The sequence below is a fragment of the Porites lutea genome, chromosome 8 (assembly GCF_958299795.1).
Source record: "Porites lutea chromosome 8, jaPorLute2.1, whole genome shotgun sequence".
Taxonomy (NCBI): Eukaryota; Metazoa; Cnidaria; class Anthozoa; order Scleractinia; family Poritidae; genus Porites; species Porites lutea.
This window is the reverse complement of record NC_133208.1, coordinates 11,853,596-11,874,643: the sequence shown is the minus strand read 5'-3', so window position 1 is coordinate 11,874,643 and position 21,048 is coordinate 11,853,596. Positions and strand designations below refer to the sequence as shown.

The following is a 21,048-nucleotide window of genomic DNA, read 5'->3' as shown; positions in this document are numbered from 1 at the left end:
AGGAACATTAATGATGGACTCTAAACGTCTCTTTACTTTCATCGCTTTATGGCTGTTTTTAAGCTGTGTTCTGTTAGATCACGCTGAAGGATTCAATATTCCAAGAAAAAGGAGAAGACTTATGCAAAGAAAACGAGGCCCAGAAAAACAGTTGGACCGCCGACTAAGAGAAATGGTTGGTTTAGTCGCTCAAATCTGGGTATGTATATTAAGAATAATATATCTTCAAATGTATCATTAATTCTAAACTGTACACAGAGATCTGACGTTTTATTTTTCTTTTCGTTCTTTTGGAAAACATCGGCGTGCGTGAGAGTGAGGCGAACACGCGCGCAAAGCGAGGACGGGGCGCAAGAAAGAAAAATATCTATTTTCTTCTTCCCCCACCCCTACCCCTTTGCGCTGGCGGTCAATAAATCCCCCGCGGTTTTTTTTTCATCAGGCGTGCTTGACGGACTGTGAAGAGAAAATAGAGGGTCTGTGAACAGGCTACATTAATTAGAAACCACGCCGTAATAAAAGTTGGAAGAGCTGATTTGTAAAACCTGAAAGGTGGAATAGCATGTACAGTATCGTCACCAAAAAAAAGAAAATTACTTTGTAATATGGCATGGCGATTCTACGAATGTTCTGATGCCTCCACACAAATATATATTAATCATTGTAACATTGGCTTGGATCCAGCAATCTAGGCCAGGAGCCCATTACTGATGGGATCCTGTCTAAACCTAGTTTAGAAGAGGCCTGCTAACAGGGAATAAGTCATCGGACATAATATTGCTTGTATTATATCTCCTCACCAATTTGCACCAACAGGCTGATTTTTGGCAAATGACATTTTACATCTTGTTCTCTCTGGATATGCCAACCAACTGAACCAATCCCATAAGTTCACAAATTTAGTTTTTGTGACGTCATCAAGTCTCTTCTCTATTTGGATTGGCTGAGGCGCGCCATTTTCACGCCTACTCCAGCCGTGAAGAACGCATTATCCTCAAAATGCATTCAATGATTAAATCCGGATGACAAACTATACTTCATGATTGTATCATTAAACGAGCTTACGGTACTAATTAGCAATATTATTGCATGGGTGGCGCTGAGAATGATATGAGGAATTATACAGATTGGAGATAGTCAGCGCCAGCTTGTAAAAAAATGAATTAGCAGGGGTATTTATCTAAATTTCTTGATTGATTGATTGATTGATTGATTTATTCTTACTCTAGACTAAGCTGAAGGTACAAGCCCCCACGACAAGACCTCCCTTGAATCCCAAGTTTAAATTGCACAGTACCTTATCTCCTAAACAAGACAAAAACAAAAAGTAGTAGGAGACTAGTATTTGTCTTCATTTCCTGATTTTTATTTATTTATTCTTTCGTTAGACCAAGCTGGAGGTACAAGCCCCCACAACCAGAACTCCCTCGTATTCAACGTTTAAATTGCACAGTACGTACCGCATCTCCTAAACGTTAGGAGCGCCGTTATTTCAATTTGGAGCCGGGCGATGCTGATCATCTTTTCCGCTTCGTCACAGGACGCCTTTTCTGCCGCCAGTTTGCCCTGTCCGTGCATGTGTTTAAAATTCTACTCGTTAAAACCCTGCTTTCAGTCCTATTACCAATGATTAATTGGATCCGGATGACACTGTCTAAAGACAAAATCCACAGCTGTTGTACGATGTTATAATCTCAAACATGTAGTCAGAGGGGTAGATCGGCCGGAGCGAGGCCCCCTTTAGTGTTCGCTGTTATTGAGCCTTTATCGGCATCTCCTGTTGGGGATTTTCTAATTTGTTAAATGTGCATTTCAAGATATTATTTATACTTTATTTATGCCTTTTGTACACTGTATATTTATTATTTATAAGGAGTTAATAAAATCAGCTCGATAACAATAATTCCCATACTAAATCGGAGCTATTTTTTTACTCAAGCTACCATTAACAGCTTAATTTTAACTACACATCTCCCCATGTAAGGAAGACTGCAGAGCAGGCTCATTCTTCTTCTTTTTTTTTGACGAAAGCACGACCCAGAGGTACATTGATCGCGGCCGCCATCATGAAAGCCTTAGTCCCTTTGAATCATTTTTTGACTCGCCCCTACTCTCTGTCAGTTTCAACGTCCAAATCGTTTGCACTACGCTGCAAATCAAACAAACAAATCGTTTACAAGCAAACAAATCGTTTCCACTACGTCTACGTACATGTAAGGGGATTCGGATTCCAGAATCCGGAAAATATTTGCTTGTGGAATCCAGATTCCATAATACAGCTCAAGGAATCCGGAATCCTACTAGAGATTGGAATTCAAAATCCAAATCCCACTGACAAAGACTGGAATCCAGTACCTGGAATCCAGAATCCAAGACAGTCTTGGATTCTCTCACATAGGGCGAAACACAGTCTTTCATTTAATTCATGATCTACCTCACATACTCACATTTTCATATTAACACGAAAACGTAACATCGACATTTAACCTATCGATACTTGTGTCACTTATAGTACATTCCACTTACACCACTATTTTACAAACTGTTGTGTGATGAACTACGTTGAACTTCAGCATATGGAAAAATTTTGTATCCGGGTAAGCACTGCCTGGAACTTGGCCATTATGGCTTGTGGATTACCGCAAAAGCGCGAAAAGGGAAAAAAAAGTAGTCTTATAGTGGGCGTCACCTCTCCCTTTCCCCTCTTTCTCCTTTCCCTTTTGAGGTCTGCCACACTGACGCTGATAGCCTAGGGGACAGGCGATTGGTTCGCGTTTTTCAGGCGAGCAGAGGCAAGCGCGAACTAAGCGAGGGACGCAAAAACGCGAACAAATAGGGATTTGTCGGTCAAGAGAACGTCTGTGTGGGAGGCTAGCCACGCAGGCAACCGTTATAAAGGGCGCTTTCCATTTGGGAAAAATACCGGGAAATTTTGGTGGGAGCAAAAGTGGAATTTCCGATTGGTAAAACGTTGTTCCATTTGGTTGTAAACCCCGGTACGTCGCAGTGCCCGACAGATTTTCATACTGTGGACCTGGAACTGGTACAAACTACGAGAAACGAGAAAATGGAACGCGAAATTCCTTTCGGAAATTCCAACCGAGAAAACGGGCCCACCTTTTTAGATTTTCCACTTTTTCTGGGAATTTTCCAGTGGGAAGAACCGACGAAACGTGTTCGATTTACCGCCGAACCGGAAATCCGAAAATTTTGACTAAATGGAAAGCGCCCCAAAACACCTCTCCTTGTTCCCCCTCTCCTTGCAATCTCCATGCTAGCCTGTTCCAAGCGTTCAGATAGTGGAGAGCGGTGCGAAGTGAAGATAGCGACGAAAAGTAGAGGGGGACTGGGGAGAGAGGTGCGGGAGTGCATTCCGGTATACCAGATCCTGGTATACCCTCTGATTGGTTGATTTTGACAGTTTTTGTCAACAGTGGAGCGTCTTCGATCACAGCGAGAAATGCGATATGGCGATGATGACAGACTCTACGTCCCGTCCAGAATTCGAGCTCGCAACAAACACAGAGCTGAGTGACTTTCCAAACGTGGAGGCTAAAACGCGAAGAGCAAAGGAACTGTTTAAAACACGTAGTCGGCAGGATAGATGTCTTCGCAATTTCACCGACTGGCTTTGGAAAAAGACTTATTTTCCAGCTTTTTCCTCGAATAAAGCGTGCGTTGGAATGAAGGCAGGATAGAATATCATTTACGATTGTTGTGGTAACTCCGTTGATTGCCATCATGAAAGACCAAGAGGAACATTTGAACAAAATCGGAGTAGCGGCGGCAATGATGGGAGAAGATGTGGATGAAGCCGTTAAGAGTGGAAGCTGTGAAATTGTATGATCCTTATAAATTCACTCAAAGGCGTACTGCTGTCACAAATCGTGGTTGTCTAAGGAATGGACAAAAGGACTTCAAAGGAAAGCTTGGAAAGCAAGTTGTAGCTATCGCTATTGACGAGGTCCACTCAATCATCGAGTAGTAAATTTTCCCTTCGTTTGTTGGGCATTTTCATTGCTCGAGTTAACGATCTGTATTGAAACGGCTTTCTATGGAAATGAGCGATATTTGTTTGTCACTTGATTCATAATTTTTTTGTCACGTACACGCTGAAATCATGTTTTCAAGCCGTAAATAAATTACTTATCCCGCTCTCTTTTGTCTGAAAGTCTTACATTAGGTTTTTAGTAAGATTATGTACACATAATATTAATTTTGATGTGAGAAATTTTGATTTATTCCTAAGAACAATAATAAATGTATGGGGCTGTAGCATCAGTCTTAATTGACAAGTGAAGACCACCTACAGCCGACGCGGTCTGAGTGGGCGGATGAGTCTATTTAAAACAAATCTAACAGGCGTTCCCTCTCTCACCTCTCCTCCTCCCTCGCTTTTATTTTTTCGCGCTCCTTTTTTCTTCGCACCGCTCCCCACTATCTGAACGCCTGGAACAGGCTATCTCCATGCAGAAATAACTGTCCTCTAGAATCATTCGATGTGGTCGTTCCACGTGTATAGAGTGTATCTCCGCTGACCTAAAAGATAGTGTCTTCATAAAGATGCGCCGGTGGAGGTGGCGACGATCGGACGATCTATGACATGGCAAATATTCTATTGCTTCACTTTCAGAAATCGAGCTTCCAACTTAGACGCCTACCATCCAATTTTTAAGAGACAAAAACATGTCCCAAGACATTGAAGTACGTAAAAGATATGAAATGTCCAAAGAATCTAGTCCAGATAAAGAGGAAATGACCTTTTCCTCAAGCGAGACCATGAAAACCTCTGTGGAGTTAACGCTCAATCGCAAACGAAAATGGCTTATTTTTAACACTCATTTAAACGCTGCCATCTATTCATCCTGTTTCTGGGTTCAGATCGGAGTGCTGCCGGTAAGTCTGTTTATATTCACAAAGTAGCATCCGCCACCCTGAATGGAAGGTCTGATAAAACTCTGCATCAACATATTTAGCCCAATAAATTTATAAACCTGAGGCTTTGAGATCGACAAATCAGATTCCAAAGTTGAAATCTTTTTATCTTTCGGAAATTTGTAAAATACAGTGCATGGCTTGAATTGAAAGGAGGTGTTGTTTCTTTCAAAGTTTTTATTGATCATTACGTAACCGTTAACCGCGGAAAGTATACTGAACACTGGGCACACAACACAGGTTGTTGCTTTGAAAGACAGCACCTCTGCTCTCTTTTCTTGGAGTTCGCCTTCTCTTGTCTTGACTTGTGAGCACTTTCTTGGAGTCAGAAACAACTGTTACGTCTTTTGACCTATCACATAGCAGAAATTGAACCCAAACCACTTACCACTTACCACTTGGAGAATAGTTTGTTGACACATTTACACCTCAACCGCCCGCCCCCCTACCCCCAGTTAAACTGGTAGTATGGATCCACATCTCATGTATCCTGCCTAACCACAGGTGGCCCATTAAGCTCAATTTAGCACACAATGGGCAATTATAAACACAGTGCATGTGAGGTATTGTGTTCTAATAGTTGGTTCAAAGATTAGAGAGGTTTGTATGCAATCACAACCAGATTGAATTTAACAGAAGCAAACATGTTTATTTATGAGAAATGTTGACTTACCATCTTTTTCGACGTTGTATTACTTGTCATTTCTGCTTTGTAACCTGGTTTCTGTCTATGTCAACGATTTACCGTAAAATTCCGAAAATAAGCCCCTCCATGTATAAGCCCCTCCAAATATAAGACCCCCAAACTGGTAACGTAAAAAACCCTCCGTTAAATCGCCCCTCCAAATATAGTGAAGGCCCCCGGGGGCTTGTACTCGGAAAATTGCCCTCAAATACAAAGTAAAACAAAGCAAAAGCGGTAAATTTACTTCCAACCATAAGGCTAGCCCAATTGACTTTGAGATGCAAATTTCCCTCCGTAGATAAGCCCCTTTGAATATAAGCCCTTCCAGAAATAGGCCCCTCAAAAAGGGCCTTTGAAAAATATAAGCCCCAGGGCTTATTTTTGGAATTTTATGGTATCTTCCCCTGCGTTGCCACTGCTAAAGGAAAGGACAAGGCATAACATCAAGGTCCGAGATGCCCACCGCTACCCCAAAAATAACTAGAGCAATAATAATAGAAGATGATATAAACAGTTTTAATCTAGGTAGTAAGTGAGAAAGATGTAACTGATTTTTATGCGCCACTAAGCGTGAGATAAAGAAAAATCTTTAATTCTGACAAGGTTCAAACCTTTAACTTGGTAAGCACCAGGCTCCAGTCTTTCAAAAGGTGGATAATGCTATCCACTGGATAAATCACTGTCCACTGGAGAGTGCAATAATATTAGTTTCCCTTGTTAGTTATTTATCCTGTGGATAGCTCTATCAAACTTTTAAACAACTGTGGTCAGGTGTGTTCAATATCCACTGAACTGTACTGAGAGATTCATAGAGAGCAAGGCTGTATAGTAGGTTCATGTATAAAATGCATCCTGTGGTAATCTTGAGCAGCATGAAACCCATATACTATATTGCTGGTTTTCAGTGTCACGCTATTCAAAATAGATCAAAATAAAAATCAAAACTGTTCAATAGATGAAGTCCAGAATCTGGGAAATGAAAGGAGGTACATGTACAAAGACCATATACGAGATATCTGAAGAAAATAATATTTTACCCAAACTTATAGAGATTTGTATGGAGACGCCATGCTGGTGCTCACCTGGATGAGCTCCAACATTGTGGACGGAAACCAACAGAAACATCTGTTACCGAGTTTTGCTACAAGAGCGAGTAAATTTATTCTTCGAGAAACTCATAAACATTAAAGTAATACTTTTTCTAATACACGAACTGTTTAGATAGCAAAATTTCCTGAAATAAGTAATTTTTTTTAACCTACATGACAGCTCTCTTGACTGTCATGTAAATGCCGCGTCACGCAAAAGTTTAGAAATTCAAGCGTGCTCTTTTCACAAAACCAAGAACCCTTTTGAAGCAAAAATTTGTATGAAAATTAGTTTTCAGCTGCTCTAATACATCGTGAAAGTAAAATCTCGGTAGGATCGATTGTTTTTTAGTTTGAATTTTAGTGACATCATGTGAAAACCAACAATATGTAGTTCCTGTCAATAGTGAGCTGGTAGAATTCTGTTCTGAAATGCTGGTAGTTTTGAAGCCTTAACAGCAGCCTAGATCCTGAATCACTACTTGTAGAATAATGAGAGGTTAGGAAGTGCAGGTGAGATCAATAGGAACATTCTTGCTCCAATGCTGTGTCGCTAAAGTTTCATACAACAGGAGGTCAAATTGTGTGTGATCAGATTAAAAGTGACAGAAGGTCCAAACGTGCATGGTAACATTTTAGTTCAATGTATCCATTAATTTTTAGTGAAAGTTCGAACAAATATTGGCTGGATATGTGCTGCCCATGCTTAATAGCAAGTTCCTGGGATGGAGATTTAAAATCGTTGTGGGCTCCATTGGTTGCCTGTAATTTTTATTAGCTAAATTCTGTTTCTGTATTATTTCAGTATTTATCCAAGAAGCTTGGAGCAGACCCAGTGGTGTTTGGATATCTTCAAACTACTTTTGCTGTAGTTCAGCTTTGTGGTGGTCCCATATTCGGAAGATTTGGCGATCTTTTTGGAAGTAGAGCAGCTCTTGTTTTATCATTTGCTGCAGCAGCTGTCAGCTACTCTATTCTTGGGTTGGCATCAACTGTCTCCATGCTGTTTCTATCAAGGCTTCCATCTGTGTTTATGCATGCAATGCAAGGTTAGTACTGAACGATATCAAATGATAAAATGTGTTTTAGAACCTGAATTGTGTGGTTCCAGAAAATACCCTAAGGGTTTTTGGTTTAAACCCTTCTTCCCTCTTAAAAACATTTGTCTTCTAAGACCCCCCCCCTCCCCCTTAAGAGTTTGTATTGACCCTCTATGGGGTAGTTATATGGATATTGTGTGGAAGAGTACATTTTATTTAAAATAAAGAGTGACAATGAACAAAAATATTTACACAGTGCTCGAAACTAACGGTCGTTCACTCGTCTAAAACGAGTAAAATTAGCCAAAAAACAATTAGAATTTTGAGTTAGTCGTTCTCATGGACGAGTGGACGTTTTAGCCTGTGGATCTTGGTTTCACATTTGTTAAATCAGCAGGTAATATTATAAAATTGTTCTTTTAATCACGTTGTTTATGCTCAAACTTTCCGCATTTACACTCGCCATTTTGAAAACAGTGAGTGAATGGGCCGGGTTTGGTTCTCAGTCCACTCTCAGTCGACTTTGCTGCAAATTGAACATTATGCAAACGTTATGCAACTCCGAAAAACGTTGTGAAAATGGCGGCCTCTTGCGCTGTGACTTTGTTACGCTATTTCAAAAGGGGCAGGGAAGATGAAGAAAGGAAAGATGAAGAAAACGCTAGTAATACAGGTGATTTTCAGCCAACAAGAGTGGAAAAGGCAAACAAGGATAGAGACTTCAAACCAGCTTGGAAAAGGATTTTGTGTGGTTTATAGTTTACAAGGAAACCGAAGGGAAAAATGTTTTGCAAGAATTGTGTAAATTTTCCAAACAGTAAAAACGAAAATTCGTCTTTCCGCAAAGGAAGCAATGAATAATATCTTATAGCCAAAGAAACTCAAGATAAAAGATTATACTTTTCATTAGTGTTTATTACTACAATTTAAAAAGTGAGTCATGCTTTACTATGAGTTTTTAATGTGTGAATTACATGTTTGTAGCCAGATGATGGATGGTAGACAGGACTAGTAGAATTGCCTTCAGGACTAGTAGATGCCACCCACTACTAGTCCCAGGACAACTGTCTAAAAAAGTTAGTTTCGAGCACTGTTACATCTCCACACTTTTATAATATTTTTGAAGGAAGAATATTTTTGAAAACAAAAAATTACAATAAATTATTATAATATATTATTTCATATTGATTAACTTTCAGGATCACAAATGGTTGTAACAGATATCTCAGATAAAGATGGTAAGAACATTAAATATATTGTGTTTGAACAAAGGAATTTGATACTGCATAAAAGGATAAAATTAATAACTGATCAACTAATCAGGTAATCAGTCAGTAAGGTGATACCTCTGACAGTCAGTCATTTCAATTGATAACTCAGTCAAAGTGTATGTGGGGAAGGTGTCTAGACAAACTGAGAGAGCTGCAAGCAAGTTTTAAAGGTAACAATAACAACCCTGTGAGCAGCAACCACTAGGCACCAGCCATCACACTGAGAAGCTTAGGGGAGAGTTTCACTTAGGGACTGTTTTTATGATAGGAATGACTTTCAGAATGAAGTTTGTACTACATCCATGTGATAAAATCAACTGGCTCAGCCTAATAACACATTCTGGTTTGCGTGGTTTTTGGCGTGAGATCAGATACGCATGCGGCACTCATCTCTGGCCAGATTGCACAATTTGCAATTTTCAATCCAGAGCAAAGTATTTTCAGTTTACACGACACCAGAATGAAATTTCATACTAGAATGAGAATTTTCATTCTGCATGAAAGCTGGAGTGAACTCATTCTGGAATGACTTTTACGGGAACAAAATTTCGTCTCAATATCATGTGAACAGATGCAAACAGTTTCCTATACACTTAACAAAACCCATTCAGAGGAAAGGAAGGGGTGGGAACAAAAACGGCGAAAAATGACTGAATGCAAAGGCAACTTGAACAAAATGTTTGACCTCAATAAAGGCATTGTTAAGTTACTAGAACTATTCCCATCCATCCCTCCCTCCCTCCCATGCTCCCCCTGTCCTTCTGTTGGTCCATCCGTCCTTCTGTCCATCTGTTGGTTGGTCAGTTGGTCGGCTGGTTGGTCAGTCAGTCAGTTAAGTCAAGTCATGAGTTAGTGGGTCAAGTCGATTAGTCAGTCAAGATGCCATATATTTAGTTTACTTTGATTCTTGAGATGGTCAGTGTTTATTTGCTAATTTCTGTATTTCATGTTGATTTTTACTAACAGGTCGTGCAGATGCGCTTGGAAAGCTAGGGGTGTCTTATGCAATTGGTATGGTGATTGGACCATTCATTGGTGGCCTTATTACAAAGAATTATGGAGAGCAGTCTGCAGCATTCTTTGCAGCATTTTTCTCTTGTCTGAGTATCATCCTTGCCTTTTCTTTCATCCCTGGAAACACTAAAGCAATGTCAAAAGAAGAGAAACCTGCCGCTGATGACACAATACAAACTGGTGAGTCTGTCCCTGTTGCTAGAAGGTGATATCCTTAGACTTGAAGCAGTCTGTTGTTTTTCTCTTCAAAGTTACTTCTGGCATAACCTATATGCACTTGAGTGACCAAATCTGTTGCATGTTAAGAGATACTTATACCTATTATTTGTCTCATCTTTCAGAAAACACTGAGAAGAAGGATGGTGGGGTATTTAGTGTGAAGAAAATCCTACACCTTCTAAAGATTCCAACAGTGTTTTTCTTAATAGTAGTGAAAGTAATTACCGGGATACCATTTGGGATTTTTCAGTCCATGTTCTCATTGGTGTCTATGGAATTTTTTAAGCTGGAACCTCAGCAGAATGGCTTTGTCATGTCGTATGTTGGTGGCCTTTCAATAGTAAGTTACTTGTAGTTATTTTAAAAGCAGACATATAATTTTGAATTTGACAAAAGTAATTCAGACTTTTGAAGCCGAAAATTGAAGACATCATAGAAACATTTCAAAGGGTTTAATAGTCTGAATTTGAAGAAACCATGAAATCAGTGCATGCAAAGAATTTTACTTTCTTGCCTGATACATGGATGTAATTTTTTTACATTTTTTAGGCTAACCTAAATGCATCATAAAGAGTGTTTAATTTACTGAACTGTTGAAGCTGCCTATACCCAAAAGCCCACATCCTGGAAGACGTTTGGTCCGACCGGCTTGCCCCGCGGCTTCCATCTCAAAATTTACTTTCAGGTTTATATGCTCTGATCTTTGCAAACAACTAATTTTGTCACTGGTTTGAACGATCTTATCCTACCTGAATTGAAAGGTCTGCTGTGAGGACGATTATGATACGGGAATTTGGGAGGGAAGAGATGATTTGGAGTGGGTATTTCTTTCTTGTGTTTCTACAATTGCAGACGTACAGAACTGTGCTTCTTACATGCAGTTGCCTGTCAAAGTTAAAAAACATGTTATGTTTTACAAAAATGTTGATCAAGAAGTTAATCATGTTTTTTATATTGTTTTAAATGTACTAGATTGTACAAGGTCTTATTGTTGGTGTGTTGTCTAGACGATTCAGTGAAGCTGTGCTTTTAAGAAGTTCTATCTGCGTGATTGCATTAGCTTATGCACTTTTGGTGAGGAAGTTGTAGATACTTATTGTTTTAGTTGGCGGGCTAGTTTAACAGTTATTAAATCATCTCATAGTCTGTTGTCTTTTACAATGTAAGATAGCTCTCACCAAAGTTTTAAGAGAGGTGAGTACTCCCAGAAACACATGCTGCCTGTTTTAGGAATGCCTTTTTGTATTTTTTTGCGTAGTCATCAGTACTATAGTACACCAGTAGCCAAATACCCAAACGTAACCAGACAATACCTTGACTCGATTAATGTCTACAGTATTTCTAGGAGTAATCGCCGGACAACTTAGATGGCTAAGCACTGACTTCAATAGAGTGTACCAACGGCTATAGCGAATAAAGCGGTGATAACTAGCGTACTTGCGTATAGTTGAATGTAGTACTGATAACTAGCGTTCTAACGTACTAGCGTACCATTTTTTACTGACTAGCGAATAAAGCGGTGATAACTTGCGTACTAGCGTACTAGTTAACAACGACTTGTAAAAAATTGTCCCAACAACTGGGATGACCAGCTTACCAACGTACTAGCGAATACAGCACTGATAACTAGCGTTCTAACGTACTAGCCCACATTTTTTTTACGGACTATAAAATGACTCAACAACTGGGATGACCAGTACAGTAGAACCCGGGAAACTCAAACTCTGAAGGGAAACAAGAAACAGTTTGAGTTAGCGAGGGGTTGAGTTTTTGGGGTCGACTGCAATTTTCGGTGTAAAAAATTGATAGTTACTGATTTTTCAGAACTTCCGGGAGTACATATAGTGCTACTGCAGTGCAAGTCTAACTTATTTTATTACAAACGGTAACATGAATAGGAATTTTTATGACAAAACTTGATCTGTTCATTGCACCAAATGGAGACCGAGTACCGAGTAGAGAAACAAGAGCCAGAATTTTACTTATCAGGCTAATTTTCAGTAACTTTGATCAAGGGAAAGGAAATTTAGTTTGAGTTAGTGAGGAATTCGAGTTATCTGAGTTCGAGTGAACCGAGTAAAATGACTGAAAAGTGGGGTGAAATCCAAGGGAAATTGGACTTAGTTTAAGTTAGCGGGGAGTTCGAGTTATCGGGGTTCTAACTTGCACGATGAAAGATCTTCGGTTCAAAGCTGTGAAACCCCCAAAGCAGTTAATGGGACTTCAACCTCTTAATATGACAGTTCATTTAATTAGTTTGCTTTTATTTCCTTGTCATCTGTAATTCAAAACATTACAACATGTACTGTCAAGCATATTGTGTGTTGAAATATTGACGTATTTCTGTTCTCTTATTAGTACATGGTGACAGATATCTACCAGTTTTGTGTCGTCATTATACCAATGGTGGTAGGCGGAACTACATTAAATGTCATCACAACCTCAGCTATGACAAAGAGTGTCGTCATCAAGGAAACTGGTGCAGTATTGGGACTCTCCATGGCAACCAACTCACTAATAAGAACTGTCTCCCCCACCCTGGGGAGTATTATGTACAAGCATTATGGATGGCCTTCCTTTGGTCTTCTTGGACTTGTAGTCAATGCTGCTGTGGCTGTGTTTTTATTTATTCATGGGAAGGAGACATTCTGAATGTAGTTGTAAAAATAGACAAAAGAAGGATACAGGTTTATTTATTAAATGAAAGGTCAATGTGATCTATATGCGCTGAAGTCATAAGAACCTGAAAAAAGTAAGCCACAAAAAAATCAGGCTTCCTTTTTGCTTTCACCATATATACATAACACACTGCATAATACTACGCAATGTATTATGTAAACATGTAATTATTTCTGTAAAGGAATAAAAACAGACGCAGTAGTGCATCCCATTTGCCATAGTATGTGTGTGTGTAGACTGGCTGTTTAAAATATACATTTCTTCACTTTAGATTACGGTTATCTTTATTTATTATTTTTTAAATCCCATTTCCCCCTATACTGTTTAAAGTAAAATGGCTTGATTTAAGGCTGGTTTGTTATCCACTGTTATCCACTTGAGTGTAAACATCAAAAATAACGTCGAAAAATACACGACTTTGTTGTTGTTTTTTCTTTCTATAAAGTCCGGGCGGCCATGCGATTTCCTTCTAAATAAAACCTTGGGTTGCATTTGGGTTGCCCCACCTGTCAATTGAGTTATTTTACATTGGTATGCCTGTGGTGCGGTCGGGCGGGCGTACGGTCACGTGACTACCAAAATTTCTCGGATGCATGGGTTACCAAATTTTCTTACCCACGGTGCTCCGCTTCGCGCGCGAGAGAGCTCCGCTATAATTGCTTCACGTCGCTGTTGGACATTGAACGAAAATTCTTTTGTCTTTGTATTAAAAAACGGGGATAGCGAAGCATTGTAAAGACACCTTTACTATTCTGCAATTTCTCAGTTAACATTTTGCGTATTGAACACCTATACATCGCCGTTCACACTTACGTGATCCACGTTCAACATTTTAAGACTAACTGACCTGATAATTGTGAAGGCACGGTCTCCCAGGAGATGTGAGTGTACCGCGACGCGCGCTCAGGAGGGTCCACTGAAGCTCACTGACAAGAGACAAGAGACGTTCTCTGAAGCGCAAGGAAAATTGACGAAAATTACTTCTTCTTGGCATTCAGACGGGTGATAAATTAGCCAAACCACCGTTCTTTGTCGCTTATTCACGGCTTTGCCGGCACTGTCGCAATTTGGCCGAGGGAGGTTGTCTCTTGTCGCGATTTCATTTTTACGCTCTGTCGCTACTTTTTAGGTCATGTCATTTTGTCGGAATTTACCCCGGCAGGGCCTGAGAAAAACAACTCTTGCCACCAAGTCACGCTTGAGTGGTTTTCCATACAACTCCTTGTAAATTCTAAAATTTTTAAACTGTCGTTAAATCTTTCCCTTACGCATTTAAGGGCTCAAAGTGTCTGTTATGAATTAAAAGGAGATTTGAGGCCCGTAATGCTTAAGGAAATATTTCACGACCGTTTGAAAATTTCGAAATTGACAAGGATTTGTATGGAAAACAATTCAAACGTGACTGAAAGGGTAGCCTGTTCCAGGCACCGAGATGGTTGGGCCCGCTGAATCGAGAAAGAGCGAAGAGGAAAGTAAAACGGGAGGAAACCTTTTCCCGCCCCGCCAACTTTTCGCGTGCCTTTTTCTTTCGCGTCTTCCAGCCTGGAACAGGCTACTGGAAGGGTGGCAACAGTTTTTTGTCTTATACAAATCCTTCTAATTTTCCGCGGCCATTGCGATCGCTACTTTTGAAATTCACGTGTTATCTAATTTTGATATGCTCTTGCAGCTTGTGCTAACAAAATTTTCCAAAAACGAACTGCTTTCGTGTTTACCGAAAGTTGATCACGTGATCAACTAATGCGTGAGGCCTATTGACGTCATCAAACTTCTTCCAAATTTGGTTGACAGTAGCTGGTTATGAAGAATTATGTGTGGGACTTTAGCCAACCAGAGATAGAGAAATATTTTGAATGAATTAATGAATGAATAATAGTAATAATAAGAATGATGATGATGATGATGATGATAAAAATTAAGATCCTCTGTTTTCTTTATAGAGATTGTCAAGTGTAGTATTAAAATAATGGGGGAATTATTTTATTTCCCAGGGGACAGGCCACTGCTAGCTGTGAAAACAATTTGGGAGGCAAAAGTACTGAAGTGTTGATTTGGAAGACTAAGTGTCCTTCTGGAAAATTCAAGCTATGTCCCTGATGTTAAAGTACCCACACAAATGAATCTTGTTCACTGTGAATGAATGTTGATGCAAATCACTGAATGAGGCATTGTGAGTCTGCTATAGTTTATCTGGAAGTCCACAGCTGACATTGGTTGCTGGCAAAATAAACAGGTCGCATAATGTTTCCAGAAAGTGCAGGCTGCCATGGAATAAGGCACATAATGAATGAAAACAAATCTTGAACACTCAGAACTAGAACACACAGCACATAATTTTCTTCCAATGTTACATGTTTAATGGTTAAATAATATTAAAATAAATAAACAGATAAATATTACATTAAAAATTATGTACACTGTTGACCATTGACTGACTACTAACTGTGTGTTGCTCCTATATAAACTTCAATCACAGGAGGTGGCATAGTCGAGCGGTTAGGGCACTGGACTTGTAATTTGGAGGCCCTGAGTTCAAGTCCTGCTGTGACTGCTAGCTGGATTTGTTCTTGATAGCCAACTGGTTTGCCTCCTACTGGTTGGGATTTTTAACCATGTTATGTTTCATTTAAATTATTTGTTTCATTATCCCTCAAAAGCCCCATAAGGCAAGAGGATAATTACAGTATTACTATTATTAATAATCAGTATCATCTGCTAATAACAGGGATGCCTTTAGAGGGTCCTGGGCTGCCTGTAACCTGCCCCTTGTGAGATATATATATCTATAACATGTTTTTTCAGTGGCATTTGAAAGCATTTTTTGACAATTATGCCCAAAACGTATTTACAAAGCACCATGAACACAAAGATAAAGTTGGGTATGGCAACGGTAAACACCCTCTATGGCAGAGTGATTGGCATTGATGAGACCATCACCGTCTCTGAAACTCATCATCCACACGTTTTGACTGATAAGTTGTGAGACTTAAGAATAGATCTCATCTCATGTTTAATGATCATTAACTAATGCTGATTTTTGTGTCAATAGTGAGGCAGGAAGAGTAAGTGCCAACATCAGAAAAGGCATGCAAAGGGACTGGCAATTTTACACCTTGTGATAGCACAAGACCTAGCGGCGATTTCGACTGCTTGAAAAAGTTTTCCTCGCATTGTAGCGACCACCACTTGCATGCAATGCTAATGCCCTCTGTTTTGGAGGTGCTGGTCTATTTAGTGTGTTTTGACATTTAGGAATGTGTCTCTCTGCCACATCAGGTGCAAAGCGGCGTGTACAGAATCTGCAGAACACGTAGTCTGGATTCTCACTTGGGACAGGGGGAGGTAAATCAGATGCTTTTCCACCCTTCTTCATGTGTTCTGTTACTCTTTTGGCATCTCTGATGGCATTTATGAATTCCGCTGTGGAGTACAACCAACATTGCAAATTGTTATACTGTGACTACTATAACTGGAGCCACCTTGACAAAGTTGACCAATCAGTTAAGAGAAAAATAACAAAACATTTCGAGAAAGTTGGTCATCATCATAATTACCATGAAGAGAAATAAACAACAAGAATTAAAATCAAGCAATTACAACCTACAGATGTGACCTTTTCAACCCACTTAAGAAAATGTTAGTAATAAATTTTTTGAATTGAAGTCGCATGTTATTGCAAAGCGCAGCAATTGTACATAACATTGTAGTGAAGAAACTGCTGGTAGACAAAAAAATAACAGCTCGTGTCAAATAAAATTTGTTTGACATGAGCTGTTATTTTTCAGTTATTTTTAATATATGTCTCCAGGGTGTTGTATGTAAAGTTTCGAATACTGGTGAAACGTTTTGCTTTCTTGAAAATGTGGTGCTTCAAGTAACTTATTGTTTTCTTACGAGCTGCTGATTGGCCTACAACCAACTTTTTCGGAATGTATTGGTATTTTCCTGTAATCTGATTGGTCAACTTTTTCTGAGTGGCCCCAGTTACAGTATTTGTATAGGTTATACCACCACCCACAAAGGTTTTGTAATTTTCACATGTAGGTATTTCAAAATAAGCTGAAATACCACTGCTCTAAGCCAATCAAATTGCAGAAATTTCTCATGTAGTAGTATAAGCACTTTTACACTGAAGTACTAATAATAATGTTATACCTCCCAAGTCAAGTACATTAATAATATTCTGTGGGCAAGAATGTGTCACATTCTGTGTGTCAAAACTTCACAACTCCTAAAGGGAAAAAATCACTAACTCATTTTAAGTAATTTTATTTAAAGATTTTTTTTTATCTTTAGGTTGGGAAGGTATAACAAAACACTCAATAACTGACCCTGTGGGAAACAACTCATTTTGACTCTGAAGATGACTACTGCACAGGTTGTCGGAACGTCAGTTACTATCAACAACAACAGTCCTATTCAGGACTACGTTCACCTGGACCATACTCGACCTACTTATGAAATGACTCCTGGGTTCAAACCTTTCACAGTAGTAATATCCTTTATACATCATCAAGAGAAAAGGTTATGAGAATTAATAATGTGATCACCAAAGGGAAAATACTTTGATCTCTTATAATTAAATTCGCTCTTCACTCAGTCTTTAAGGAAATGTATGGAGATCAGTCTGGAGAATTTGTATACAGATAATGGGGCTTTTAGCACTTTAAGGTTTAAAGCTTGCATCCAAACCTCCAGACTACAAAGATCAAATACTCTCCATATACATGCATTGAACTAAAAGGCTGCCATCAAAAGTAAAAGCTGGAAGATAAAGGCAGTTCTTACCATGTTTTTGCCTCCAGTTTGATTTGGGTTTGGGCAGATCAGGCGCCTTCCTTGCTCCAAGTCTGTTGTACTTTGCTGCATCAGTTCCTTGTGTTCTCATTTTGGTGGAATCAAACACCTTCCGTTGTTTTCCACTCTTATTACAAATTGATTCGTGTTTTGCCAAGCGATCTGCTGCAAAGGATCTGCCACAATTATGACAAGGAACAAGACTGACGTGCTCTGTAGACTGTTCTGTTGGCTGGCTGTATGAAGCTGAAGAACTGTGCCTAGTATTATATGAAGGAGATGGTGTGCGTGCATTGGACATTGGCTTTAACCTGGATGGACGATTTGCAGAAGCTGCAGGAGGAGTAGATTTCTTGCCACTGCTTGGGGATGACTTGCTTTTTATGAAGGTTTTGTCCTTTTCTAGAGGCCCCACGTTGTGATTGTAGTCTTCATATTGGCCCAAAGGGCTCTGACGAAAATGCTGGCCTCCTTGTGTAGCACTCATTACACCAGGGGTGCTGAGTGGGGTCAGTCTTCTGCCTAAAGGGGTAATATTAAAATAATGCTGTAAATTGCTCTTTTCCCAAAGAAGGAATAAGAAAAAAAAACTATCATGAACTACCGTAAAATTCCGAATTTTCAAAGGCCCTTTTTGAGAGGCTTATATTCGGAGGGGCTTATCTCAGACAGAAACTTGCGTTTCAAAATTGATTGGGCTAGCCTTATAGTTGGAAGTAAATTTACCGTTTTTGCTTTGTTTTACTTTGTATTTGAGGGCAATTTTCCAAGTATAAGGCCCTGGGGGCTAATATTTGGAGGGGCGATTTAACGGAGGGTTTTTTGCGTTACCGGTTTGGGGGGCTTATATTTGGAGAGGCTTATACATGGAGGGGCTTATTTTCGGAATTTTACGGTATATTCAACTGACTTTTTCTGTCCCCCAACACCCCGCCCCCTTCCTGGCTCCCTTCCCCCCTCATTATTTCAATAAGTAAACACAAAGTAAGGCATTCCAGCCAACTCAGATCAGTTGTGTGTCACATGCCTTTGGATCAAAAAGGTCGAACTCACGCATACAGCTAGACAATTTCACATGCAAAACTCACAATAATTGTGAGTTTTGCTTATTCAATGACTATTAATGCTAAAAATTGAATTAAAATTTAGTTACAACAGTCCAGTGAATGGCACTGAATGTCACATTTGAATCCTCAGTAATAATCTAAGGCGTCATGATACCTTGCCTTGGTAGTCTTGGCAAGATATGGTTTACAAGATGGTGCAAAGATTGGGAGCTTTGCCACCCTCAAAAATCATTGCTGGAGATCTTTGGGAATCTTCTGTAGTGTTTGAAAGTCATTGGAACCTCTTTGAAACTTTTCAGAAGTAGTTAGATTTTTTTGGAAATTTGGAAAATATGTGTTTGAAAATCACAAGCATTTGACTTAGGAAAATGTACATTATACACTGTTCTCAAACTCGTTAATAATTCATGAAGAGGGATCAAGGAATATCACTTGTGTGTTTGATATAAATATTACTTCAAAATTGTTAGACGAATGCTGCAACATTATTTTGTTGATGAACAAATGTCTAACCTGCGAGGACCACTGGCTTTACTCTACAGAACTTTTTCCAAATTTAAAATAGAAAGGAAATGAGACATTCCCTTAACCCACCTGCTGAGTGTCTCAGAGGCATTGTCTTGCTTCCAGGTTTACATGACCTCATGTGAATTTCGAGCCTGTCTGGCAGAAACGTTCTACCACAATTTCTACATGGCACCAACTGCTTCTGTGATGACTCAAATGCCAGCTGGTTCATACGCTCCAAATCACTTCCATTGTGGCCTGATAAACTTGGTAAAATGTTGGGCTTGACTGGCGGTGGTCGCCGCAAGTGCTTTGGCAGCCTACTGTTCTCAAGTTCCCATTTCTTCATGCACTGTGGCTCATGAATGCTTATGGATTTTGTGCCGAATTCTCTTCCGCATATGAAGCAAACAACGGTCTTAGGTTTCCTAGGTGGTTGAGGGCTCCTCCGGCCATAATCCCCCGAGGGGGAAGACCCCTGTCGCCCTGATCCTAGCCTGGAAGGATCAAAGCTCTTAGAAGGCTTGAGAGGTTTGCCTGGCTTGCAACTTCGCTGATGCACTGGCAGCCGATCAGGATTAAATGTGCGGCCACAATTCTCGCAAGGAACAAGCTGACTTTGAGAAGCTTGGAATGCTATATCATTCATGGAATCCAACTGAGCTGCCCTTTCCCGCGGGTCACTGGATAATGGTGTGTTTCCCCATCCTGCGGGTCTCTGTGGCGGTTTACGGCGTAAATGCCGCGGTAATTGTGCATTTTCCATCTCCCATTTTTCCAGGCACTTTGGAATGTGCAGTGAAATTGACGTGGTTCCGTATAATCGTCCACAAATGTAGCAAACGACATGAGGGGGTCGTCGTTGCGGCATTTCTCTTTACTTGTCGATGTCCGTTATTCAACAATTGCGCAAGGCTCTGAACTGAAGATTACATTGACCATCAGAACTGACAGTTCACAAGCGGAGAAAGAAATCAGAAACGATTTACCCTTTTAACAACGCGGGCAAATGTTAAGCTTGTCTGAATTCTTCGTAGGTCATAGTTCGCGGGAAATCATGTTGCCGTATTTCTGAGCTTTCTTCTTCGCTACCGTTCCTCGCAGATCAGCAGTTTTTTCTTCCGTCCCTTTCAGCAAAATAGAAGATTCGTCGATCGTACGACGAAGGGTGAGAAAAGCAATTTTCAACTTGTCTTTACCTTGCACAAAGGCCAAAATGCAATTTGCAGTGCTACTTTCAAATGCAAAATAGCTTGCCTCATATCCAGGCAACGGGCATATGCAAAGTTCCAGACTATTCCATCGGAGCTTTAGGTTTGTTAGAAGGTAAGAGTATCTAGTAACAAAGCATCTTGAGCTATTTAAAAACAATTTCTTTCCATTTTTCTTTGAACAAAATTCGTAGAATCGATCCAAACGTCGTAACTTACCTCCAGCACAATTCTCTGGCTGCGGATCCTACGGATCGCGATCTGAGAAAAACTCGTTCCAGTCTTCCTCGACGCACACCTGCTTTTCGATGTGAGGTACGCAGCACGGACATGTCCGTACAGCCTGCGTTACAAAGCTTGCATGCGGACATCTCCTCCTATGCAAGAAATAGGAGACATCTGCGATTACCGCAGGCGTGTAAAAACTATTGACACTAGAAGAGTCAGTTTTATGCACAGCAGGAGAGCCTTGTGCCATGTTCAAAATTTTAAAATGAACACTGACCACACAACAGGTTCCATGTGGCCAACATGG

At 39.9% G+C, this 21,048-nt stretch overlaps 2 protein-coding genes across 2 annotated transcripts; one reads left to right on the top strand and one right to left on the bottom strand.

The window, feature by feature from the left end:
- The first annotated feature begins 4,543 nt into the window (after nt 1-4,543).
- On the top strand, nt 4,544-13,290 carry LOC140946652 (solute carrier family 22 member 18-like). The gene is made up of 7 exons (XM_073395762.1): nt 4,544-4,896; nt 7,514-7,757; nt 8,948-8,986; nt 9,986-10,213; nt 10,375-10,592; nt 11,225-11,326; nt 12,611-13,290. The coding sequence occupies exons 1-7, from the start codon at nt 4,687-4,689 to the stop codon at nt 12,902-12,904; spliced, it is 1,335 nt and encodes a 444-aa protein (XP_073251863.1). The 5' UTR covers nt 4,544-4,686; the 3' UTR covers nt 12,905-13,290.
- A 1,976-nt stretch (nt 13,291-15,266) lies between these two features.
- Nucleotides 15,267-20,434, bottom strand: LOC140946941 (uncharacterized). The gene is made up of 3 exons (XM_073396029.1): nt 19,390-20,434; nt 17,720-18,250; nt 15,267-16,351 (listed from the first exon to the last, which is right to left on the bottom strand). Exons 1-3 carry the CDS (start codon nt 20,171-20,173, stop codon nt 16,062-16,064), a joined length of 1,605 nt encoding a protein of 534 aa, XP_073252130.1. The 5' UTR covers nt 20,174-20,434; the 3' UTR covers nt 15,267-16,061.
- Between the last annotated feature and the right edge of the window lie 614 nt (nt 20,435-21,048).

Excerpts from the sequence above, each read along its gene's own strand:
- LOC140946652 (XM_073395762.1), top strand. The coding sequence starts at position 4,687 with ATGTCCCAAGACATTGAAGTACGTAAAAGATATGAAATGTCCAAAGAA. Across the intron at positions 4,897-7,513 it reads TTCAGATCGGAGTGCTGCCG|TATTTATCCAAGAAGCTTGG; the intron begins GTAAGTCTGTTT and ends GTATTATTTCAG. Across the intron at positions 7,758-8,947 it reads GTTTATGCATGCAATGCAAG|GATCACAAATGGTTGTAACA; the intron begins GTTAGTACTGAA and ends ATTAACTTTCAG.
- LOC140946941 (XM_073396029.1), bottom strand. The coding sequence starts at position 20,173 with ATGCCGCAACGACGACCCCCTCATGTCGTTTGCTACATTTGTGGACGA. Across the intron at positions 18,251-19,389 it reads GCCTCTGAGACACTCAGCAG|GCAGAAGACTGACCCCACTC; the intron begins GTGGGTTAAGGG and ends TTACCCCTTTAG. Across the intron at positions 16,352-17,719 it reads AAACTGGAGGCAAAAACATG|CGGAATTCATAAATGCCATC; the intron begins GTAAGAACTGCC and ends TGTACTCCACAG.